At 44.0% G+C, this 27,159-nt stretch overlaps 1 protein-coding gene across 1 annotated transcript in view; it reads right to left on the reverse strand.

Moving 5' to 3' along the window:
- Positions 1–27,159, reverse strand: part of LOC137355391 (protein transport protein Sec24C-like) — an 83,166-nt gene that overhangs the window by 53,734 nt on the left and 2,273 nt on the right. The window contains 4 exon segments of the mRNA XM_068020392.1: positions 255–415; positions 2,239–2,371; positions 10,719–10,829; positions 10,832–10,920. Of these exon segments, the coding sequence (XP_067876493.1) occupies positions 255–415; positions 2,239–2,371; positions 10,719–10,829; positions 10,832–10,883 (457 nt within the window). The 5' untranslated portion in view covers positions 10,884–10,920.

Consider the following 27,159-nt stretch of genomic DNA (forward strand, 5'->3'; position numbering starts at 1 on the left):
AATTCCTATTTCAGCCATTTGTAAATGACGGTGAGATGAAGTAATTTGTCTGGAACTAACATCCACATCAATTAGTTGGGACCAAAGGCCTGTTTCTGTGCTGTGAATTTTATGTAATGACAAGTTTTAACAAAAACTTTTACTACAGGTTTGAGGGTGGCAGTTCAGAATGATGCACTTTAAAGCATGTGACCTTTTCGGTCTTTGGAGATGACTTGAACTGTACACAACCCCACCAGCTTAACAACACTTACCATAACTCTGACTGACAGGAGGTGGTGCGTTATTGGTCGAACTGCTGATCTGCATTCCTGCCATCTGATTTGATAACTGTTGAGCATTACTGGGCGGGGGTGCATATGGTTGATATGGCATCGGCTGACTACCAGGCATGTACGACTGAGACACTGGAAACCTGTAAAAGGATTTCAATAGTTAGACCCCTGCATACACATGAAGTCCTTACCATACAGTCAGTGGAATAGTTTTCATACTAGCTTTACAATTAAGCCACGCAGAAAGAGTCAGCAATATGTTGAGTGATTACTCAGAACCCAGCTGATCTAACTTCCTTCTGACATCCACTTATGCAAAGAATTCTGACTCTCTAAATGCTACATTTGATATTCGGATTTGGGTTGATGCAAAGTGGCTTACGGGGGAATGGACAACTTCAAGTAAAACAAAGAGTAATTGAAGGCCACGAAAACGTTGAGGTAAGAAACAACCTCCAACAGCCCATCCCACAATGGTTTGACTACCCAAAGCATGCAATAGAATTCCAGCCCAAGAGAGGGTCTCAGTGTCAGGACACTTCTAGGGAGTTAAAATTCTTTTTGTTGCTTCTCCCTCTACCCAACTTGGTTTGAAATGTTGACCTCATTGGGAGAAATTAGTCTGCTGAATGTTCTTCCAGTTTGAATTTGTTGGAATCATTGAAGAGACATTAATCCAGGATGTCAAGTCAGCTCTAATACAGTAGCAGTTACCTGTCACGACTCACGTGAGCAAAAATATTAAATACAATAACTGGAAACTTTTTTTAAAAAAAGATAGAAAAGCCACATGTTTGGAAGGGGTACTGATCTTGGTACTTTTACTAAAAAAATCCTAATGCACATCTTTTGGGCAAACAAGTTTTTAACTGATCAATTCAGTGAAACCTTTATATATAAACTTAAATAATTTAATAACTTAATAAAAAAATTAGACTTAGGAGATTAGTGCATTTTAAAATGATGACATGTTGGAATATAATAGATAGGAACAGAATTTCCAAAGATTGAGTGTTCTAGAACAAGGGGACAAAGGTAGAAGGTTAAATCCAAGTAATTTAGGACAGAAAAAAGGGGATTTTTTTTAGTTGCAGAAGGTTATGAGGCTGCAGAGTGATTGAAGCAGAGACTATATCAACATTTAGGAATCAAGTAGGTAGCTGGCTGAAGGGAATGATAATAAAGGGATGAAAGGAAACAGTAAGCACCTGCGATTAAAACAACTGCACAAATGGAGAATAAACATGGACTGTTTGGGCTGAACCGCTTGTGAAATGAGTGGCTTGTTAGGCCAGTTGTCAAGGGCAATTAGGAATGGGCAACAAATGTTGGCCTTGCCAACGACATCCACATCCCATGAAACAATAAAAAAAGACAGGGGATATGTTCATTTGCACATCTCTGCTAACGAACAGAGACTAAAAATTTTCTATGTCATCACAATGTAAGTTCTGAAACGTGTAACATTTATATTGGGCTTAAATAGAACTTTTCAAAACCTAGTCTGCTGTGTACCTTGTGTTACCTTAAAAGTCACGTGTGTAGAATAGACACATTGTAGTTACAAACTTAGAGTCAGCGTTTTACAGCACAGAAACAGGCCCTTCGTCCCAACGCACCCACGCCGACCATCAAGCACACATACAATCTAATCCCATTTTCCAGCACTTGGCCCGTAGCCTTGTATGCTATGGCGTTTCAAGTGCTCATCTAAATACTTCTTAAACGTGACGGTTCCTGCCTCTACCACCCCTCCGTGCAGTGTGTTCCAGATTCCAACCACCCTCTGGGTGAAAAATCTTTTTCCTCAACTCCCCTCTAAACCTCCTGCCCAAGCTTGTAACTCACCTGAGTGTTTAGAGGATGTCCAAGCTCAAGTTAAGTTCCTCTGAACTCCAAGTGTACTGGTTACTGTCTCGATATATTCTGGTCTAGTTGTTTTAGGTACAAATTGTGTACAAACCTTTGCATCTGGTCAGACATTGCAGGGCCGTTCTGTACATCTCCCTGTCCATACTGGTTATAGGCTGTCAGTTGTGCAGCTGTTGAGGGAGGTATTGAGGTTGGGGGTGCTCCTGATGTGGGCCTTAAAGGACCTGCAAAATGTAAAAAGCCAGATTAGAATTTTAAATCCCCATAAAATGATGAATGCTAATAGCGTATTTGCTTATTCATGAATTTTGTGATGCTGTCAGCACAATACAGGAATTCAAATTCCTTTATTTTGCATAAATAAAACTAGAAACTTCTTCTGTAAATGGCATTTTGGAAAACTCAAACACGACACTTGTGCCATACGAAGAAACAGTTCTAAACTGAAACCAGCCAAGTCTCTGTATAAAAAAGACAAACTATACTAAAAGAATATCTTTTAGATATCAGTGCACAATAAATTACATTGAGGCAAAACTTCAACACGACAGTGTAACTTAATGGAAATTATTTTGTAGATTGGTGCTCATTCACTTCTGCAACCCAGTGAGATGCGATGGGGATTTCTCAACACAATATTCAGTACATGAAAATACTCAGAATCAATACTAATTTAGGGAAGAGCGGTTTGTACCATAGAGGGTAGAAATTAAAAGAGGCATGAGTGGGTAACAGGAAGGAGAGGAGACAGAGGCAGGAGTGGGTAACAGGAAGGGGAGGAGACAGGAGAGAAGGTTCCAAAGGGCTAAACAGAAGAGAAAGAAAGACTGAAATAAAGGTAATGTGCCAGGGTCCTGAGCAGCAGTTAAAAGGCAGGTTAAATGGGTATGGCAACCATTACAATGGGTTAATCCTGATTGTTAGTGCAGAATGAAGAGGAGACAATGAAAGGGACTGCAAAGTTTAATTCTGTGGTGGGATGAAATGACTTGTAGATAGGGTGCAGACAATTTTGCAGCATCAACAAACTAATGAACCAAGTTTGGTGTTGGATAGGGAGAACAATAGTTGATGTACTGCTGATGGTTTTACAGCAATGTGGAAATTGAAATCCAGTTAAGAAGTTCACAAGCTTTTATTCCCCATAGAGATGGACTGTACAAAGGGTTTAAAAGTCTAAAGCTGATGATGCACTATGAAAAATTAATGATTGCGTAGAAACATTAATAAAGCTTTGTTCAGCTCCTGTTGAAATATTAAAGTGAAATGTCCAGCAACAGTCAACTTCACAAAAGAAAAATTAGAACTTGAGAAAACTCTTGGCTTCTTTCTCCAAAGAGGCTGAATCTCATATTCAAAGTTCTGTTACTAAATAGAGCAAATTGTTGTAATTACAGAAAATCTTGCACTGAAGCTCTGATTAGCAAAAAATGAGACTTTCCTTCAGAAGGGGCGACTGCTAAAATTTAAGCTATTTTGAGAAATTTGAAATACAGACATAACTTCAAATAAGGGTCAAACATGCATCAGCCTTCCACTAGTCCTGCTTGTGGAAGGAGATTTGTTCAATTCAAGGTGTTAAATTAGTTATCCACATAAATAAACAAAAATGTTGCACATTCAACTGTGAAATTAAAAGCACTTGTCAAGTAAACTGTGGCAATCAAAATACAGAAATGCATATCACAATACAACTTCTGTAAATTAGTGACATCTTTTAATTTTCATTTTGAGAATGGTTGTTGCTTTGAAAATGCTTCAAGTCAGGAAACATTCAAGCCATTCAAAAGCCACATGAAAGTGACATTAGCAAATGCACTGCCTCCTGTTACACTGCAAACAAACCACAAAGGAATATAATGCACCATTAAGCATCCTCCTGCATGCTTTTATTCAATTTTAAACCAAATGAATTCTTAATATGCAAACAATATTAGCAACACTACATCCCACTCCTAAAACATGGGAAACATAACTGACAAATCAACATAATCAACTCATGATGTCTGAAACGTCAAATCAAACAGCAGAGTCGTAGTGGGAGATATTTAAGTGATGGATAAGGTATGTAGTAAACAGGATGAGACAAAGGCTGGGGTTTCACAGATAAATACTAACACCATAAAAATGATTTTTTTTTTTTAAAAGGCATATAATAAACATTGGTGGAAAAGCAGAAAACTGAGAATTATATCAAGCATGAAAACGTACAAAGTGGAATTAGGGAGGAATACGAAAAATGACTGGTCAACATACAGGGAAATAGTGAGGGTTTTTATAAACATATAGGAAATAAAATGATAGTCAAAAGGATGGGGACACTCAGAGCTAAGGATGGCTGAAATGCTGAAGTATTTCACTTCAGATTTTCCAGAGGGAAGTGAAAATGGGTATATCCAAGGAGTCTTAAACAGTCACCATTGAATACAAGTGTTCAAAAAAAGCTTTTAAAAAAATTAATCCGAATGTAAATAGCTAAATCACCAGGGTCAGGTGTTATGCTTCCCACGATACTGATGGAGGTTGGGAGGGGGGAACAAGTGCATGCAACATAGCTTTCGAAAAATCTTAGAAAATGTGTCACAAGATTGCAGGGCAATACATGTTACACGCCTATTGAATAAAGCAGGAAGGGACATGGCAGGACTTTATAAGCTGCTTGGTCTTACTTAAGTAATGGATAACCCTCTAGAGCTCAGAATTGGAAAATGCAAATAAAGATGTGTCCCATGGAACTGTGTTGGCACATTTTTGTTTTGGACATAGGCACAAGGAAAAAAAAAATTACATTTGCCAATACCAAAATGGGGTAATGGTAAACTCTGAGGAAGCAGAGATTGCCAGAGGACAGACAGGCTGGCAGGTGAGAAGATGCAGTTCAATACAGAGAAACAAGCAATATATTTTGGGAATATGGTGAAAGGAAGTATATGATAAATGGTATGATTTAGTGTGATCTATCAGATGTATCTAGCGTAGATGGAAACATTTTTAAAGGGAAGAAGTGCAGATTGAAAAGGCCATTGAAAAAAAATGGCAAATAGGCTTTTATGTAATGGAGTATTCAACAGAACAGGAAAAGTGAGGTTGAATTTGGACCAGACATTGGTTAGGCCACAGTTAGAGAGCTTTGTGCAATTGTAAAAATCTCCTTTATAGGAAGATATTAGAAACATGAAAAACAGACAAAGAATCACATGAATATTACCAAGAATGAGAGATTACAGTTCTAAATGTTTTTAAAATTGGGGTTTTGCCATGGGAATGCAAAAGGCTAAACTGGGGCAAGTCTTAACAGATCATTTCAAAATTAACAAAGGCATTGAGGGTAAATAGTGCAAGATTGCTTCCACTTTTCAGAAGTAAATATCTAACAGCCATAAACTCAATCACAAGAATAATGGGAATATTTTTCTCAAAGGTTCTTCAAACTTGAAATGTCTTAGGGCACTACTATTGCGGCCATGACTGTAACTTAATTTAAAAAGGAGAGCATAAAAGATTATGGGGAAAGGATAGGGAAATGGAATTAACGGATAATTGAAGAACCAGCACTGGAAAGGATGGTTGAATGGCTTCATGCTGTTCAAATTTCAATGACTATGATCACAAAATGATTCCATAACCTTACAAAGGTCTCTTAATTTTGCACAAAGCATTTAAACATTATGCTGTTCAAAATAAAAGGACAAACAGGGTTGACATGCTAATGGATCCCAGCATGCTCACTCTTACAAGGAGTCTTATTACGATGAAAGTGGCGAGGGACAAAGTATCCAAGGTTCAGGATTGGTTAAAAACAAGCAAGGTTCTCATTCTCAACTGGGATCCACAAATCCTGGTGCAGGTGCACAAAGGTGTACATCTTGAGGCAAGAACAATGTAATGGCTCTTGTGGATTCAAAACACTCGTCTGAACACAAAAAAAATAAAAGCTGCTTGGGGATTCTACCAAGGCAGGAGAGGTCTCCCATCTGTTGTCACTGTATCCAGCTAGAAGTGAACATGCTGAGGCAAGGTAGATGAGGAAAGTGAGGAACAAGGAGGATGGGGGGGGGGGGGGGGAGGGAGAAAGGAGGAGGATGGGGGGGGGGGGAGGGAGAAAGGAGGAGGATGGGGGGGGGGGAGGGAGAAAGGAGGAGGATGGGGGGGGGGAGGGAGAAAGGAGGAGGATGGGGGGGGGGGGAGAAAGGAGGAGGATGGGGGGGGGGGAGAAAGGAGGAGGATGGGGGGGGGGAGAAAGGAGGAGGATGGGGGGGGGAGAAAGGAGGATGGGGGGGGGGGAGAAAGGAGGATGGGGGGGGGGGGAGAAAGGAGGATGGGGGGGGGGGGGAGAAAGGAGGATGGGGGGGGGGGGAGAAAGGAGGATGGGGGGGGGGGAGAAAGGAGGATGGGGGGGGGGAGAAAGGAGGATGGGGGGGGGGGAGAAAGGAGGATGGGGGGGGGGGAGAAAGGAGGATGGGGGGGGGGGAGAAAGGAGGATGGGGGGGGGGGGGGAGAAAGGAGGATGGGGGGGGGGGGGAGAAAGGAGGATGGGGGGGGGGGGAGAAAGGAGGATGGGGGGGGGGGGGGAGAAAGGAGGATGGGGGGGGGGGGGGAGAAAGGAGGATGGGGGGGGGGGAGAAAGGAGGATGGGGGGGGGGAGAGAAAGGAGGATGGGGGGGGGAGAGAAAGGAGGATGGGGGGGGGGGGGAGAAAGGAGGATGGGGGGGGGGGGGGAGAAAGGAGGATGGGGGGGGGGAGAAAGGAGGATGGGGGGGGGAGAAAGGAGGATGGGGGGGGGGAGAAAGGAGGATGGGGGGGGGGGGAGAAAGGAGGATGGGGGGGGGGGAGAAAGGAGGATGGGGGGGGGGGAGAAAGGAGGATGGGGGGGGGGAGAAAGGAGGATGGGGGGGGGGGGGAGAAAGGAGGATGGGGGGGGAGGGGGAGAAAGGACGATGGGGGGGAGGGGGGAGAAAGGACGATGGGGGGGAGGGGGAGAAAGGACGATGGGGGGGAGGGGGGAGAAAGGACGATGGGGGGGAGGGGGGAGAAAGGACGATGGGGGGGAGGGGGGAGAAAGGACGATGGGGGGGAGGGGGGAGAAAGGACGATGGGGGGGAGGGGGGAGAAAGGACGATGGGGGGGAGGGGGGAGAAAGGACGATGGGGGGGAGGGGGGAGAAAGGACGATGGGGGGGAGGGGGGAGAATGGACGATGGGGGGAGGGGGGAGAAAGGACGATGGGGGGGAGGGGGGAGAAAGGACGATGGGGGGGAGGGGGGAGAAAGGACGATGGGGGGAGGGGGGAGAAAGGACGATGGGGGGGAGGGGGGAGAAAGGACGATGGGGGGGAGGGGGGAGAAAGGACGATGGGGGGGAGGGAGAAAGGACGATGGGGGGGGGAGAAAGGACGATGGGGGGGGGAGAAAGGACGATGGGGGGGGGAGAAAGGACGATGGGGGGGGGAGAAAGGACGATGGGGGGGGGAGAAAGGACGATGGGGGGGGGAGAAAGGACGATGGGGGGGGGAGAAAGGACGATGGGGGGGGAGAAAGGACGATGGGGGGGGGAGAAAGGACGATGGGGGGGGGGAGAAAGGACGATGGGGGGGGAGAAAGGACGATGGGGGGGGGAGAAAGGACGATGGGGGGGGGAGAAGACGATGGGGGGGGGAGGAAGAAAGGACGATGGGGGGGGGGAGAAAGGACGATGGGGGGGGGAGAAAGGACGATGGGGGGGGGAGAAAGGACGATGGGGGGGGGAGAAAGGACGATGGGGGGGGGAGAAAGGACGATGGGGGGGGGAGAAGGACGATGGGGGGGGGAGAAAGGACGATGGGGGGGGGAGAAAGGACGATGGGGGGGGGAGAAAGGACGATGGGGGGGGAGAAAGGACGATGGGGGGGGGAGAAAGGACGATGGGGGGGGGAGAAAGGACGATGGGGGGGGAGAAAGGACGATGGGGGGGGAGAAAGGACGATGGGGGGGGGAGAAGAAAGGACGATGGGGGGGGGAGAAAGGACGATGGGGGGGGGAGAAAGGACGATGGGGGGGGGAGAAAGGACGATGGGGGGGGGAGAAAGGACGATGGGGGGGGGAGAAAGGACGATGGGGGGGGGAGAAAGGACGATGGGGGGGGGAGAAAGGACGATGGGGGGGGAGAAAGGACGATGGGGGGGGAGAAAGGACGATGGGGGGGGGAGAAAGGACGATGGGGGGGGGAGAAAGGACGATGGGGGGGGGAGAAAGGACGATGGGGGGGGAGAAAGGACGATGGGGGGGGAGAAAGGACGATGGGGGGGGGAGAGAGAGAAAGGACGATGGGGGGGAGAAAGGAGGATGGGGGGGGGGGGAGAAAGGAGGATGGGGGGGGGGGGAGAAAGGAGGATGGGGGGGGGGGAGAAAGGAGGATGGGGGGGGGGGGGGAGAAAGGAGGATGGGGGGGGGGGGGAGAAAGGAGGATGGGGGGGGGGGGAGAAAGGAGGATGGGGGGGGGGGGGAGAAAGGAGGATGGGGGGGGGGGGAGAAAGGAGGATGGGGGGGGGAGAAAGGAGGATGGGGGGGGGGAGAGAAAGGAGGATGGGGGGGGGGAGAGAAAGGAGGATGGGGGGGGGGAGAAAGGAGGATGGGGGGGGGGAGAAAGGAGGATGGGGGGGGGAGAGAAAGGAGGATGGGGGGGGGGGAGAGAAAGGAGGATGGGGGGGGGGGAGAGAAAGGAGGATGGGGGGGGGGAGAAAGGAGGAGGATGGGGGGGGGAGAAAGGAGGATGGGGGGGGGGAGAAAGGAGGATGGGGGGGGGGGGGAGAAAGTGAGGATGGGGGGGGGGGGAGAAAGGAGGATGGGGGGGGGGAGAAAGGAGGATGGGGGGGGGGAGAAAGGAGGATGGGGGGGGGGGAGAAAGGAGGATGGGGGGGGGGGGGAGAAAGGAGGATGGGGGGGGGGGGAGAAAGGAGGATGGGGGGGGGGAGAAAGGAGGATGGGGGGGGGGAGAAAGGAGGATGGGGGGGGGGAGAAAGGAGGATGGGGGGGGGGAGAAAGGAGGATGGGGGGGGGGGGAGAAAGGAGGATGGGGGGGGGAGAAAGGAGGATGGGGGGGGGAGAAAGGAGGATGGGGGGGAGAAAGGAGGATGGGGGGGGAGAAAGGAGGATGGGGGGGGGGAGAAAGGAGGATGGGGGGGGGGGGAGAAAGGAGGATGGGGGGGGGAGAAAGGAGGATGGGGGGGGGGGAGAAAGGAGATGGGGGGGGGGGGAGAAAGGAGGATGGGGGTGGGGGGAGAAAGGAGGATGGGGGTGGGGGGAGAAAGGAGGATGGGGGGGGGGGGGGGAGAAAGGAGGATGGTGGGGGGGGGAGAAAGGTGGATGGGGGGGGGGGGGAGAAGGAGGATGGGGGGGGGGGGAGAAAGGAGGATGGGGGGGGTGGGAGAAAGGAGGAAGGGGGGGGGGGGGAAGGGGGGGGGGGGGGAGAGAAGGAGAGAGAGGGGAGGGAGGGGAGTTTCAAAAAATCTCCTGTCTGAAGAAAAAAAAATGGTGTCTGTCTACATATACTAAAACTCTTCAATTCATAACATCCCTGCTCTCCCCATCAAAAGGTGAACAGACTGACTGATGATCCTCCCACTTCACCAGGTAAAAGCCCCGTCAACGAAACATTGGAAAAAGAGAAAATTTTTAAATGCATTGTTGAATTGATCAGGACCAATCACAAATCAGGTCTAACAGATCATTCAAGAGGAGAAACAGACAAGATCTACAACTGCGTTGTGCAGGAGAAGAAATAATCAGCCTCACAATCTCACTACAAACAATGAACAATAAAAAGTATTCTTAAATTGTGATTATTTACACACATCTTTCTGCATTACAGATGAAATATTTGCCAGGTTAATTATGAACACCATCTGTGTTAGATTCAGTCTGATTTGATTTTGTCTATCTTTACTCATCCAGAATATGAATAAGGGAAACCTCTTCCCACCTCCCCCCCCCACCCCACACAAAGCTTTGAGAGGGGACTGATCGAGTACACTGCACTGTAAAAAAATTACATATCCAATTCTATCCAACTATATTCTGAATGGACCAGAAACAGAGGTCAGTAAATTCTTTAAATTATATTCAGGAAAAGAAAAAAGTATTCTTCGATGACAGCAACATATCTAAATGCTCAAGCACAGATTTCATTCAGCAAACAGAAATTGAAAACTAAAATCTGTATCCACCATCCCTAAATTCATATTTTACATGTTTGCCCTTGAACAGAAAGTGAACAATTGTCAATAAAGAAAAAAAGTGTCTCAATTTATAAAACAAGATGATTTATTTGTTAATAGCTTTAACAAGCCTCGTACCTCATTTTGATATTGTGCTAGTTTCCCAAAAATTTGCAAAGAGAAAGACAAAGAGAATAAATTCAAGTCTCAAGAACATTCCAAGAATTTCATCTGTAACTTTAGAGAACAATGGCATTTTGCAGATCAAGGAGAAATCAAACATAAAAATTAGATGGGCAAATGGCAGAATGAACGAAGATTTTGCATCAATTATACATGATACCCCTTGTGTTTTCTTTCTAAGTTGGCTATAATACATACCTTGTGGTGCAGCAGTTGGTTGGTAACCTTGGACAGGTCCATTGTATGGTCCATATTGAGAGGTTGGAATACCTGCTGTATGCTGACTGTTGTATCCGTATTGCTGGTACCTTGGTAACCATGCTGAGGCTGCCCATAAGATGCCATATGACCCTGCTGATTCATCTTTATTTGGCCAAGTACATCCCCGAACTGGTCTCACCTGAAATTAGAAGAAAAAAAATTTCAGATCATAATATTCTCTTCCAAGGTACACTTTGGAGATGTGAAATGCAATTTAATTTAGTCCCTCCTGCGCACTGTAGTGGTGCTTTGTACTGTAGCATCAATACATCACACCAGAATCAAAATGCAAGGTCATCCTGATCAGTTTCCAATCTGGCAGACTGGGAAGCACATGTTACCTTGCATGGGACAGGAAACAGAGACAAGTCAGTGCAGTGCTACAGGCTGCATAAAGGTTCCTACAATGGCTGCACATACTGCTGACACACACTTCACTCACTAGCACTTCAATTCAGATGCTAATTTTAAACTTCCAATTACCATAGCACTAGCCGGCTGGACGACTGGATATTTCCTACATTCTAAGGAGCTGAACAGAAGCACTTTAAAACGTGCCAGTGAAAACTGAAGTGAAATGTGAGAAACAGTCAGGGAATGGTAGTCTATACAACAAATAGTGTGGGGTGTTTACACAGTGAAGACAAACCTCAAAGGAAGCTCCTCAGGAACTAGATTAATCTGCTCAAATGAGAGCAAGAGTGTACAAAGATGACAACCTATCACTATATTCCAATGTAGTGACAGTTCTACCTACATCCAAAATTAGTTTCCTGCCCCTCATTTGCTATAATCAATACAGTAGATGAGGTGCCTCACTACACTTGCCATTACAAGTTACATTTACATTTCATGTCAAACATTCTCTGGACATCCCAAAGTGCTTTACAGCACTTTCTTCACCTCTACAACATTAGGCCTGCCTCTGTCCCCAACTATCCCTTAGAACCACCGATACCCTAGTCCACGTTGTCAGCACTTCAACATTCCATTTCCTAGCTGACATCCCTGCCTCAAACCTCCCAAGTTACAATTCATTTGAAATATAGTCTTCCTCCTCACTCTCACCTGAACTCCTGGACTTCCAGTTCCCTTGTCCTCTGCAAGCTCATTCTCCCCCTCAGCTAACACCAAAACTTCCATTTGCAAATCACTCCAGTCTCATCCCACCCAGTTGAGTGATCTCAAGCCTTGCATCCCACAGGAAACCTTCATTCGCGAATTATTCCTTGCACCCTTTCCTCTACCATTGGTTGTCTCTGATCCAGTGCTGTGAAATTACCCAAGTCCTTCTGCCTAGCCACTTTACTCCCAGCTTTAAAAAAACCCAAAAGTACTTAAGAATGTCCTGAGGCAGTGACAATAGGAAGGATGTGATTGCAATGGAGAGGGTGCGGAGGAGATTCACCAGGATGTTGCCTGGGCTGGAGCATTTCAGCTATGAAGAGACACTGGATAGGCTGAGGCTCTTTTCCTTAGAGCAGAGAAGGCTGAGGGGAGACCTGATACAGGTATACAAAAATATGAGGGGCATAGATAGGAAAAAACTTTTTCACTTAGCGGAGGTGTCAATAACCAGGGGGCATAAATTTAAGTTAAGGGGCAGAAGGTTTAGAGGGGATTTGAGGAAAAATGTTTTCACCCAGAGGGTGGTTGGAATCTGGAACACACTGCCTGAAGGGGTGGTAGAGGCAGGAACCCTCGCAACATTTAAGAAGTATTTAGATGGTCACTTGAAACGCCATAGCATACAAGGCTACGAGCCAAGTGCTGGAAAATGGGATTAGTATAGATAGATGCTTGATGGCCGGCATGGACACGATGGGCTGAAGGGCCTGTTTTTGTGCTGTATAACACTATGACTCTATGAGTGACAGTCACTATATAATCACACCAGCACTTAACTGTAAGTGAATCTCACTCTTGCTTTTATTTCAATTTTGTGCATCTTGTGAACCAAGTTGACTCAACTTAACAACTGCAGAAAGTAGCAAACTGAAGTGTTTCTATAAATCATTTTTAAATTCAAAAATGAGTAAACCTGAACAGGTTATTCCCTTAAGTCAGTAAGCCCACCTACCTCGTATCCATTAACAGCCAGTGTAAAGATAGCCGGACAATATGAAGCAGTTTTGATATTATAAAATCCAAATAACTTAATTAGTCCCAAGCTTATATTACAGAAATAAAGCCAGCATTGTTGTATCAACCTTTGCTAGCGTACAACAGTGCCTGAATCAAACACTTGCAGCAGATTTGTACTGAGTAGTGGTTGTTCAACAACTGACTGGCTTGCTGGGCCACTTCAAAGTCAGCCACACAGTGGAATCTCTGAATGGTAATCAGGAACAGAAACTCTGGGCAATTTTCTCCTCCCTAAGCCAGGTCCACTGAGGCCCATTTTGGCAGTCCCACTATCACCCCAGTTGAGATTAACACAACATGGACTGGGAGTGAAACTGGCACAACCAGCTATTGCTGCCGAACTAGTTCAGCCAGTGTGGGTATGCAAACGGGGGCAACTTATGCAGCATCAGTAAAGCTGACTGGAATTTGCAGAATAGCTCCCAATAGCTCAGCCAGGTTATCTTCAGTTTCTTTCGGGTAGGAAATTGAAGGGAAAAAGAAAGAAATTGGAAGTAATCCAGTTGTGCTTCAGATTTAAACCTGTTCACAAGATCCTATGGCACTATGTCAAAGAAGAGGAGGGGAGTTATCCCTAGTGTCCTGGTCAATGTTTATCCCTCAACCAAGATCACTAAAGATTATCTGGTCATTTATCCCAATGTCGTGTTTCCTACATTACAACATGGACGACACATCAAAAGTACTTCATTGGCTGTAAAGCACTTTGGGATGTCCAGAGAATGTTTGACATGAAATGTAAATGTACATTGTAAATGTAACTTGTAATGGCAAGTGTAGTGAGGCACCTCATGTACTGTATTGAAAGAAACTGATCTGTATTGCATTTTATGTAATGTCAAATTTGAACTCATGTAATGTTCTTTTAAAATGTTATGAATAAAGTATATTTTTGGAAAGAAAAGTAAAGCACTCTGGGATTTCCTGAGGTTGTGAAAGGCACGATAGAAAGTACAAGCTCAGAAAAGAGCAAGAACAGGAAAAAACACAAATGGCTTTGACAAAAAGAGCAGCATGCTCTCTTGCTCCCAAAGTTATCAGTGGAAGGGTATAAATTGGATTATGTTTGCCCTCACACTAATAAGCCAATCACACTACCACAACAGCAAAAAAAAGCCTCCAGTTGATGCAGCAAGTGCATTCCGGAGCATATGTTAAAAAGGGAGAATATAGACATGGAAGGCAGGCTCTCCGTTACTGTCTCCAAAGTGGTTTACATAAACAGTGTTAGTATGCTGTAAAAACAAATAGCCACACACTTAACAACACTTCAGCAGCAGTTATACTGCCACAAATCTGAAACGGGTGTATGTATGGAGATAATTGTATAAAATATATTATATAAAATATACACACACCAGCTACATCACACAGTGAGAGTCCATGCTGTATTGCAGACTAATATCTGCGACTGGCAACAAGATAGTGGCTAAAGAGCTCTGCACAAACATCCTTCAAATTGCTAACACTGCTCCACTCTTTCCTTTGCTATTAATTTTACGAAAGAACAAGCAGGACTGTCCATTGTGTGCCAACTTTGGAAAAGTTCAATGACAAAGTGTTTACAAGTTTTCATCGGAAAACTCAAGTACTACAAAAATCCTGCACAAGCGAGTAAGCTGCAGTGAGATCACCACTCAAGTCTTGAGATCTTCAGCTGCACTGCAATAGCATCAGATGGGGTGGGTGTAAGCTCCTGAATAATCCTACCACTTTGTGCCTCCATGCTGACCTCAAACTGCTTTCCATCAATGCGAATGCAGAAAAGGCTACCTGTTAGGCTCTTAGTTATTCGCACATCAACAGCAAAGACCGACCAGAAAGCGTCTCCAATATTCTAATAAGTCTGCAGAGCAAAACAATGGATTTTACAAGTAACAAGTCGCTTTACGCCAGAGCACTGCTTATATCTGACATCATCCATTCATTTATAAATGAACACAATAATCATGACTCAACGTACGTCCCACACATATCAACAAGTGTCCAAAACAGACACTGGCGCACAGTGACATTGTTATCATTAAGTCATCAAAATCTCTGCGTTCTGCTTAAACCTATCCTGTAGGATTGCAGTTTACGGTAAAATAATTTTAGTCAAATTTCCAAGTCGAAAGCCACAAGTTACTCAGGAAATAAAAGTAATCAATAGGGTCCAGAGTGCCACAAGCAACCTTAAACCCTTGGCCTTACTGAAATACATCCTGAAGTATTTATCGGTGAAACTGAACCTTACCACATCAACAGGAACAGAAAAACCAAACTTATGATCTAATTAAGGATGTTGAAATGTCTGTGATTAGTTGATCATTGTATTTTGATTACTGAATTACATGCTTCAGGATAACCCTTGTACAGCGGTGCTGTAAAATGAGAAAAAAACTAGATAACGTCATCTTTGGTTGCCAATTCAGTGATCAGTCATGGGATGCCATATTTTAAGATAATCCTTGGTCATACTTTCTAAGTTAGGGCGCTTCTAACAGACCTGCTGCCCAAGTGTCGAAACCCAGCAACAAAATCTTTATACAAGCCATGAAGGCTACAGTAGGGAGTTAATGGGACAATTCAATCCAGTGGCCCTGACAATATTCACAAACCATTAAGGCATCACTTGCTGTTTGGGAATTCAGAACTGTTTCACTGAATTACTGGCTCATAAATCTCCGCTAACACAAGATACAGGAGCAAGGTACTGTGGCAGCTGATTCTATCTCACTGTCACAAAACCCCAATTAGCAAAGAAAAACATCAAACCACTTGAAAGTTCCCAGTTGGTGCTCACTTAGTGGATTTATAACCAACAGGCAGTTTGGTTTCTACCCACCAACTGAGCTGTCTCTCGATAAACTGCTTTTGAATTTCAGCTTCCAAAATCCCTAAAACACCCATGTTTAAGATAAACCAAAGTGAACCATATTCTTGTCCTGTTTTGAGTTTTTTCTTACAGAAACTTCCCACATTTTCTGAAGTAATGAAATTCTTTATAACTACAAAAATGTCACACATTCAGGTTTTTCAACTTCAATGCAATATATTCTAAAGGTTCCCTGCAAGTCATGATGTGTCTTATACCAATGGATAAAAGTATATTTTGGAAATATTTTATTTACAAACCTGCCAAAGATGCGAACAACCATAATTTAGCATAATTATTCCAACAATGCAGCCTCACGTACAAAAGCTGCAAACAAAGTTCCAGATTCCACTAATTCACTAAGTTTTTTGGACAAGATGCTGATTGTTATACAGCTGATAAATACTCATAGCAGGCATGTACCCGGATAAGGTTCAGAGATTGATCACTGCTTGAATAATATACATGTATGCTGGAACTGAGGAGAAAACAATCATCTTCTAAATTTTAATGGTTACTTATTTCGGAAAACATTTTACCTTAATACCAAACTTCTGAGCTGATCTACAAAGTTAATATCCACTAACTGAGGTCATTGTGTGTGTAATTACTAGAGGCCAGAATTTAACTTTATACATTTAATAACAGTTGCACACTGTAATGACGGAAGCAAGATAACAGCTAATAAAATGGACAGCAGTACTCACGGACAGCACTCTTACTCAACCTCTGCTAATTCAATGGTACAGATAGGCTATGAGTTGAACAAGTTTCCCAGCCTCCCAGGCAAACAAACCTAGCCAGTTTAGAAAGTTGCACTTGAAGCAACAACATTTTTAAAAACAGCCACAGGGCAAGTCAGAGACAGTGAGCAGCAACTTTGAGAAGAATGCAGTGACTGAACCAAATGGGTGTTGGCTGCAATAAAGGAAGTGCTGGAAATACACAGCAAGTCTGGCAGCATCTGTGGAGAAAGAAAAACGCAGTTAACATTTCAGATCTGTGACCTTACATTAGAATTGGCAAAGGTTAGAAATGTAATAGGCTTTGAGCAAGTGAAGTGGGGGGGGGGGGGGGGGGGGAAACAAAAAGGAATGTCTGTGATAGGGCAGAGGGCAGGAGAGATTAAATGACAAGGATGTCATGGAACAAAAGGCAAAGGGAGTGGTAACAATCATGGTAAAAGACAAAGCATATGTCCAGAGAAAGTGTTAATGGCAGAATAATGAACAGCTCTGTCCGAAAGCAAAAATATGGTTAAAAAAATAATCAAAATGGCAGTCATGGTCAGAAGTTGTTGAACTCAATATAAAAACAAGAAATGCTGGAAATACTCAGCAGGTCTGGCAGCATCTGTGGAGAGAGAAGCAGAGTTAACAGTTCAGGTCAGTGACCCTTCAGAACTCCAGTTCTGAAGAAGTGTCACTGACATGAAACGTTAACTCTGCTTCTCTCTCTCCACAGATGCTGCCAGAACTGCTGAGTATTTCCAGCATTTCTTGTTTTTATTTCAGATTTCCAGCATCCGCAGTATTTTGCTTTTATTGTTAAACTCAGTGTTGAGTCCAGACAGCTGTAGATTCGGAAAATGAGGTGCAGTTCCCTGAGTTTGCATTGAGCTTCAGCGGAACACTGCAGCAGGCCAAAGACAGAGACGTAGGCGTGAGAGCAGGACAGTGAATTAAAATGGCAAGCAACCAGAAGCTCGGGGTCATGCTTGCGGACTGAGCAGAGATGTTCCGCAAAGCAGTTTCCAGTATAACAGTATTGGAAATTCTTAAAGGATTGAAATACACAAAGATTTCAAAGATATATTCCTAGGTTTTCAGCATCCCACAGAAGCATCCACATTTGTCTAAACAGACACTGAAAGTCAGACATACAACTCCTACTGGTAGGAAGCATAATGCATGATCTGTTAATCTGGAGTTATGGTTTAGAAATAAAAACTCATACTATCAAACTGTCCTCGCACCTATTGCCCCAATGCCAGAACAGAGTCTCAACCAGCCTGCTAACTGACAGTACTAATAGGAACCAAGATTTCTGCAAAATCTACATTCTTGCAATTGTTACACATTGCGTTCCTCACTCAGTTTTCCTACTCTACAACAGCATGGCACTCAGCTGGTCCATTGCTGTGAATCCCCATCAATACCAGCTTTGACAAGCCCTAGCATTGAGGCCATCTTTTGAAGTAGGAAGACAGGAAAGTGGAGAATTACTGTATATAATGGGGAGTAATGGATACAGTTATCTCCATAGGGGCCATACCAATGACTAAACTGAAGCTCACTTGTCACTGCAGAATAGCTCACACCTCTGGGAAATGCCTGAAACTCATCTTGTTATTCAACCTGCACCCACAGTACATCTGGTTTCAAACAGGTTTTTTAAATTGTCAAATCACAGAAAATTGAAGGAAGTTAACTGCTCAAGAGAAAACAAGCAACATGTCACCCAGTTTTCTCTATGGAATCAATCTTTAGGAAACAAAAGGTTTAAATACTTAAAGAACGCATTTCACAGTCAAATCCTGACTCAAGCCAGAAAAGACTGCAAGAGGTTCTGACGTGAGCAATCCAAAGGACACAGAGCGGAGGAGCAAAACAAAAGAGTTAAGTTTGACAACTTACGTACCAGAACCAAGACACACTTTTTTTTATTTCATGGGATGTCAGCATTGCTGGCAAGGCCAGCACTCAATGCCCATCCCTAATTGGCTTCTTGAACTGCCGCAGTCCATCTGGTGCAGGTACACCCACACTGTTGTTAGGGAGGGAGTTACAGTATTTTGATCCAGCGACAGTGAAGGAACAGCAATATATTTCCAAGTCAGGGTGGTGTTTGGCTTGGAGGGGAACTTGTAGGTGGTGGTGTTCCCATGTATCTGCGGCCCTTGTCCTTCTAGATGGAAGAGGTCTCAAGTTTGGAAGCTACTGTCAAAGGAGACGTGATAATATGCTGCAGTGCATCTTGTAAATGGTACACACTGCTGCCACTGTGCATCAGTGGGGGAGGGCAGCAAATGTTTAAGGTAGTGGATGGGGTGCCGATTAAGCAGGCTGCTTTGTCCTGGATGGTGTCAAGCTTCTTGAGTGTTGGAGCCATGCTCATCCAAGCAAGTGGAGAGTATTCCTTCACATTCCTCACTTGTTCTGATGAAAGGTCATCAACCTGAAACATTAACTGTTTCTCTCTCCACAGATGCTGCCAAACCTAAATATTTCCAGCACTTTCTGTTTTTACTCCTGACTTATGCCTTGTAGATGGACGACAGGCTTTGGGGAGTCAGGAGGTGGGTTACTTGCCGCAGAAATCCCAGCCTCTGACCTGCTCTTGTGCCACAGCTATGCACTGTACAGCAGGATGGGTCACAGGCCAATGTGGGAACAGTGTACACAGGTGAGGCAGTCTTGCAGGTCAGCCATCATGTATCAGATGTTGAGTCACCTAGCATTTTAGGGCGTCTGATGATCATGAGGAGTGTTACATAAATGCAAGTCTTTCCTTCCTTTATTTTGCAGTGACTAAATGCGATCAGGGACTGCAAAAACCCACCCTCAAGCCATTTTACAGTTGCAATAGCAGAGGTTGTATTAAGAACAGCAAGACAGACTTCAGCTCAAGGAGAGCGGTAAACTCAGACATGTAAAAATTAATTTAATGCAATTGCCAGAGACCAATAATAAGCAAATGGATGCTAAACCAAGACAAACACACCAAGTTCCATATGCAAGATTATCTCATGCAAGGAGTATAGTTTATTCACTCTGTAAAAAGAGACTTACTCAAAATTGTACTGTTCCAGTTAATGACCAGTGAAAAGCTGAGATTACGAAAACGTCCAAATGACACAGTCACCTGATAACATTTTGTTGCCATGAATACAGCTTTCCAGCCAGAACAATATTAGCCCGGATTTTGCGTTGGTAATGACAACGAAACTGTCAGCATTCACCATCATTACTTCACTTCAGGAGCCCACGCATCCACACGCTAACGCAAAAATTCAGAAGTTGCTGTCAGTGATTTTATGTTTCTCCACAGGGTGGGCTGTTGAGGTTCCCCAAACTGCAATTAATTAGAAATCCATGAAATGATGAGAACTTTTATTCTCAACCACTTAGTCTTGTTGGAAAAATACCCTTGAAAAAGTTACCTTTTGTTGAATGAGGTGTAACTAGGTTTTTTTTTATAAAAACAGTGTACTAAGCTCACAATTATTTCTAAACACCCTCACTGGCTCTGAAAAACTAATTTTTTTATTTGTGGAATGACAAATTACTCCCTCCAGATAAAAATTTATATTTTAAACTTTTTTTTTAAAAAAAGGTATATTGTAGTTTAGCTTTTACCTTAATCCCATGTATACATTACAATCATTTATTTCTCTCTCTAAAATTTTAATTGAGAGAGAAAAATTTCGTGCTTTTAACCTCCTGGTTTGCTGTGTCAGAATATTTCAGTGTGATTGGCTACATACTCTGCTTGATATTACTGGATCCCTGGAGGTCCCTTTGACTTCCAATTTGATCCTAAATCTGTGGCCAGTGGTGAGCACTGTTACTTCACTGTTCACCATCAAATAACAGGTCATTACTCCATTCCTCTCAAAACTATTAGCCAATCTACAAATTCCACTGCAATATTGACAAGATTACCCCCTTCCCTTTCTGTCAGCGCAATTTTGATTTTGACATTTAATTCTTAGGATTAGTTTGTGCACGAAGAAATATTTTCTCTCAAACTCTCACTCCTTCAGGACAGGCTGAATTCTGTGCAGCAGAAAGCAGAGATACACAGAAGAGACTTCTGTGCTACACTTTAAAAAAAAAAGTGACCTCTAGGTAGTATATTTGGAAGCAAGAAGATTAAACATGAAATTTTGTTTCTATTGCCACATATCAGACTTAAAATATTCACCAGCCATTCACTAACACTTTAGAGTAATGTACAGCTGCTGACAGTAACATGTGGAACATTCAGTCCCTTGAGTCTGATATGCCATCCATTTAGGTCTTGTTGACATGCACCTTAAATTCATTCACTTGCCTTAGCGTCATATCCCTTGATACAATACAAAAATCTATTGATCTCAGTCTTGAACCCTTCAATTGTCCCAACATCCAAAACCTTCTGGGGACAGAATTCCAAATTTCTCCTTTCCGTCACAAAATGCTTCCAGATTTTTCTTCTAAATAGTCCAGCTCTAATTTTATGTCTTTCCCTCGTCCTCTACCAGAGAAAATTGTTTCACTTAAACAAATCCTTTTAAGATTTTAAATCCTTTGATCAGATCATTAGGAAATCTTGCCTTGCACATTCCTCTAAACTTTGCCCCTCACACCTTAAACCTATGTCCCCTAGTAACTGACTCTTCCACCCTGGGAAAAAGCTCCTGACTGTCCACTCTGTCCATGCCAGTCACAACTTTGTAAACCTCTATCATGTTGCCCCTCCAGCTCCGTCGTTCCAGTGAAAACAATCCGAGTTTATCCAACCTCTCCTCATAGCTAATACCCTCCAGACCAGGCAACATCCTGGTAAACCTCTTCTGTACCCTCTTCAAAGCCTCCACATCCTTCTGGTAGTGTGGCGACCAGAATGGTACGCAATATAAAAGGGGCGGGGGAGTTGCATTACTGGTTAAGTATCTCTCTATGATTCCAAGTGTGTACAGCTGCAACATGACTTGCCAATTTTTATACTCTATGCCCCGACCGATGAAGGTAAGCATGCCGTACGTCTTCTTGAGTACCTTATCCACCTGTGCTGCCACTTTCAGTGATCTGTGGACCTGTACGCCCAGATCTCTCTGCCTGTCAATACTCCTAAGGGTTCTGCCATTTACTGTATACTTCCCACCTGTACTGGACCTTCCAAAATGCATTACCTTACATTTGTCCAGATTAAACACAGGCAGCACAGTGGCGCAGTGGTTAGCACCGCAGCCTCACAGCTCCAGCGACCCGGGTTCAATACTGGGTACTGCCTGTGTGGAGTTTGCGAGTTCTCCCTGTACCTGCGTGGGTTTTCGCTGGGTGCTCCGGTTTCCTCCCACAGCCAAAAACTTTCAGGTTGATAGGTAAATTGGCCATTATAAATTGCCCCTAGTATAGGTAGGTGGTAGGGGAATATAGGGACAAGTGGGGATGTGGTAGGAATATGGGATTAGTGTAGGATTAGTATAAATGGGTGATTGATGGTCGGCATAGACTCGGTGGGCCGAAGGGCCTGTTTCAGTGCTGCATCTCTAAATAAATAAATAAAAATAAATAAATAAACTCCATCTGCCATTTCTCCGCCCAAGTTTCCAACCGATCTATATCCTGCTGTATCCTCTGACAATCCTCATCACTGTCCGCAACTCCACCAACCTGTGTCGTCCGCAAATGTACTAATCAGACCAGCTACATTTTCCTCCAAATCATTTATATATACTACAAACAGCAAAGATCCCAGCACTGATCCCTGCGGAACACCACTAGTCACAGCCCTCCATTCCACTCTTACCCTCTGTCTTCTATGACCGAGCCAGTTCTGTATCCATCTTGCCAGCTCACCTCTGATCCCGTGTGACTTCACCTTTTATACCAGTCTGCCACGAGGGACCTTGTCAAAGGCTTTACTGAAGTCCATATAGACAACATCCACTGTCCTTCCTTCATCAATCATCTTCATCAGTTCCTCAAAAAACTCAATCAAGTTAGTGAGACACGACCTCCCCTTCACAAAACCATGCTGCCTCTGGCTAGTAAGTTCATTTGTTTCCAAATGGGAGTAAATCCTGTCCCAAAGAATCCTCTCCAATAATTTCCCTACCACTGACATAAGGCTCACCGGCCTGTAATTTCCTGGATTATCCTTGCTACCCTTCTTAAACAAAGGAACAACATTGGCTATTCTCCAATCCTCTGGGACCTCACCTGTAGCCAATGAGGATGCAAATATTTCTGTCAAGGCCCCAGCAATTTCCTCCTTTGCCTCCATCAGTATTCTGGGGGAGATCCCATCAGGCCCTGGGGACTTATCTACCTTAATGTTTTTCAAGACGCCCAACACCTCCTCCCTTTTGATATCGACATGACCCAGACTATCTACACTCCCTACCCTAAACTCATCATCCACCAAGTCCTTCTCTTTGGTGAATACTGATGCAAAAGTAGGGAGGTTATGATTCAGTTATACAGGGCATTGGTGAGACCACATCTCAACTATTGTGTACAGTATTGGTCTTCACGGTGGAGGACACTTTAAACATCCCAACAAGCATAGATGAGCAAGGTGTAAATGGGAGGGAGGACCTTGTAACAATCTCTATCACAAGGGAAAAGGTGCTGGACAAACTGATGGGACTAAAGGCGGACAAGTCGTCAGGACCTGATGGCCTGCATCCAAGGGTTTTAAAAGAAGTGGCTGCAGAGATAGTGGAGGAATTGGTCGTAATATATCAAAACTCACTGGATTCTGGTAGGGTACCAGCAGATTAGAAAACCGCTAATGTGACACCCCTATTCAAGAAGGGAGACAGAAAGCAGGAAACTACAGACCAGTTAGCTTAACATCTGTCACTGGGAAAATGCTAGAGTCCATTATTAAGGATGAAATAGCAGGACATTGAGAAAAACATAATGCAATCAGAGTCAACGTGGTTTTATGAAAGGGAAATCATGTTTGACAAATTTGTTCGAGTTCTTTGAGGATATAACAAGCAGAGTGGATAAAGGGGAACTGGTAGATGTAGTGTATTTGGATTTTCAGAAGGCATTTTATAAGGTGCCACATAAAAGGTTATTATACAAAATCAGGGTATTGGGGGTAATGTGTTGGCATGGATTGAGGATTGGCTAACACACAGAAGGCAGAGAGTCAGGATCAATGGGTCTTTTTCAAGTTGGAATGCCGTAACTAGTGGGGTGCCACAAGGATCGGTCCTGGGCCTCAACTATTTACTATCTATATTAGTGACTTAGAGGAAGGGACAGAGTGTAGTGTATCCAAATTTGCTGACGATACAAAAATAGGTGGGAAGGCATACTGTGATGAGGACACAGAGAATCTGCAACGGGATATAGATAGGTTAAGTGAGTGGGCAAAAACTTGGCAGATGGTATTCAATGTGGGAAAGTGTGAGGTAATCCACTTTGGTAGGAAGAATAAAAAGGAAGATTATTTAGATGGAGAAAGACTACAAAATACTGCAGTACAGAGGGATCTAGGTGTTCCTGTGCATGAAACACAAAAGTTTAGCATGCAGGTGCAGCAAGTAATTAGGAATGCAAATGGAATTTTGGCCTTTATTGCTCGGGGGTTAGAGTTTAAAAATAGGGAAATCTTGTTACAACTGTACAGGGTGTTGGTGAGGCCACACCTGGAGTACTGCGTGCAGTTTTGGTCCCCATATTTAAAGAGGGATATACTAGCATTGGAGGCAGTTCAGAAAAGGTTCACTAGGCTGATTCCTGGGATGGAGGGGTTGTCTTATCAAGAACGGCTAAACAGGTTAAGCCTTTATTCATTGGCGTTTAGAAGAATGAGAGGTGATCTTATAGAAACATAAGATTTTAAGGGGGCTTGACAGGGTAGATGTTGAGAAGATGTTTTCACTAGTGGGGGAATCTCAAATTAGGGGACATAGTTACAGAATAAGGAGGCACACATTTAAAACTGAGATGCGAAGGAACTTCTTCTCTGAGGGTGGTGAATCTCTGGAATTCTCTACCTCAGAGAGTTGTAGAGGCTAGGTCATTCAATGTATTTAAGGAGGAGGTCGATAAATTTTTGAAATCTCAGGGAGTCGAGGGTTAGGTGCAGCAGGCCTGAAAGAGGAGTTGAGGCCTGGGACAGATCAGCCATGATCTTATTAAATGGCGGGGCAGGCTTGAGGGGCTGAATGGCCTACTCCTGCTCCTATTTATTATGTTCTTATGTTCTATGCATTGGAAACAATTCAGAGAAGGTTTACGAGACTAATATCTGGAATGGGCAGGTTGTCTTATGATGAAAGGTTGGAAATGCTAGGTTTGTATCCGCTGGAGTTTATAAGAGTAAGAGGTGATTTGAGTGAAACATATGAGATTCTGGAGGGTCTTGACAGGGCAGATGTGGAAAGGATGTTTCCTCTTGTGAGAATCTAGGACTAAGGGGGGGGTCACTGCTTAAATATAAGGGGTCGTCCATTTAAGACAGAGATGGGGAGAAATTATTTCTCTCAGAGGACCATAAGCCTTTGGAACACTCTTCCTCAAAAGGCTGTGGAAGCAGAGTCATTGAATCTTTTTAAGGCAGAAGTAGATAGATTCTTGATAAGCAAGGGGTTGAAAGATTATTGGGGGTCGGCAGGAATGTGGAGTCAAGGTTACAATCAGATCAGCCATGATCTTGTTGAATGGCAGAGCAGGCTCGAAGGACCAAATAACCTACTCCTGCTCCTAATTCATATGTTCGCATGATCACTGTTCGATCTTATAAATGCAAAGGAATACAAGAACAACAAAAGTTTATGTAACCTGTCCCCATAAAACTCCAAGCCCTGATGCTATTTAATGCCATGTCGAACATAGAGAGGAGTGACTTTAAGAACGGTCAGAACCCTACTGGTAGACAGCAATACACTAGGAAGAGGAAGCAACGATAGCTTGATGAAAAGTAAAAACCAAAATGACAAGCATTAGAGGAAACAAGCCAAAAAGTACAACAGAAAGAAAATACTTCAGTATGACTGATATTGTGTACGGAGACTGCTCAGTAACAGAGTGTGGCCAAAGATATAAATCAGTCAGCACCACAGCAATATCACACGTATTCAGTCTTGATACTTTAAAATAATATCGCTCCATATTGCAATTACTAAATCCACATTCTGATGAATTAGTTTTTCAACAAGTTGACTGCCTCAAATCACCTCACCCTTTGGAATTCAGTAGGATTGAACATACTGAAGTCATCCCAACAGCAGCATGTGCTGCATCCTTTCATGTTTGATAAAGCTGAGGGCACACAGCAATTACACATTTCTGATGATCACGACAATAAGCAGTGCATGGACTGTTTAATCATCTTCCAATATGATCAGGAAATGGCAGTAAGTAATAATTCCTCTCAAGATTAAGTGTTAAGTGTCATGTAATGTAAAAACAGTTATCTTTTCAAAAATGGTATTATTTGCGGTATTTACTTAAACTAATTACAATCAGCTCATAACAATACAAAATATGAAAAATCCAAATTTAAATTCTCATTTAAAGGGCAGTTCAGGCAGCAGGATATATGTCCAAAGCCACAGAGACTTATATTATCGAGTTGGGCATAAAAGAAAAATGTTTGACAACCGAATTCACCTGCCAAAATATGTGACAACCTTAAAACTCAGCGTGTCAAAGAGCAAATTACTTGACCGAATTCTCACCATGGTTTTCTTACAGCTGATCACCTTACCACTAACTTCAATGAGTAGAATTATTAGTGCAGTTTTACAGAGAACAACTTAAGAATTAAAAAAATTGCTTTCTATTTGCATTGTGCAAAAGCAACACGGCATATTAAACAGATAAGTCATATTTCTATGCATTTGGCACAAGGCATGGCTCAGTGGGTTGCACTCTCACATCTGCATCTGAAGATTGTGGATTCAAGACCCACTCCAGAGACTTGAGCACGAAATGCAGGCCAACACGACACCACAGTACTGAGGGAGTGCTGCACTGTTGGAGGTGCTGTCTTTCAGATGAGATGTTAATCCAAGGCCCCATCTGCCCTTTCAGGTGTACATAAGGGCAGAGTTCTCACTCGCATCCAGGCCGATATTTATCCCTTAAACAGAACTGTTAAAACAGAATTTCCTCCATTATACCAGTGACTACACTTCAAAGGTACTTCATTTGGAACAACCTGAGATCATTATAGGTGTTATATAAATGCAAGGCCTTGCTTCAGATTGCTCCAGTCCCTGGAATGGGAAACACAGAACCATAGAAAAATTACAGCACAGAAGGAGGCTATTCTCCATTAGCCGAATGGGGCTTGAACTCACAACCCTCTGACTCAGACACTGAGCCAAGAAAAGTCTGTCTTAGAGATCTCAAAGCACTTTAATGTTTGGTTAAAAAGTGGATGTCAAGGGGAGTGGGTGTTTGGGGAGGGAGGGGCAGGGGTTTGGGGTGAGGCTGCAGAGAATTCGAAGGTGCAAGGAGTGCAGAAGAGGAGGGTATTTGTCGGTAAGGTTGATAGGGGGATTGGAGGACAGATTGTGGGTATTTCAGGCCAAAGATTGCTGTCAAGAGGAGTTGTCTTTTGGGGAGCAGGGAGGTATTGTCGGGGGGAATGTTTTGGGGAGTGGGGAATTAGAGATTACAGTCAGGGGTGCTGAGTTGG

This window comes from Heterodontus francisci, chromosome 42 (genome assembly GCF_036365525.1).
Source record: "Heterodontus francisci isolate sHetFra1 chromosome 42, sHetFra1.hap1, whole genome shotgun sequence".
Lineage (NCBI taxonomy): Eukaryota > Metazoa > Chordata > Chondrichthyes > Heterodontiformes > Heterodontidae > Heterodontus > Heterodontus francisci.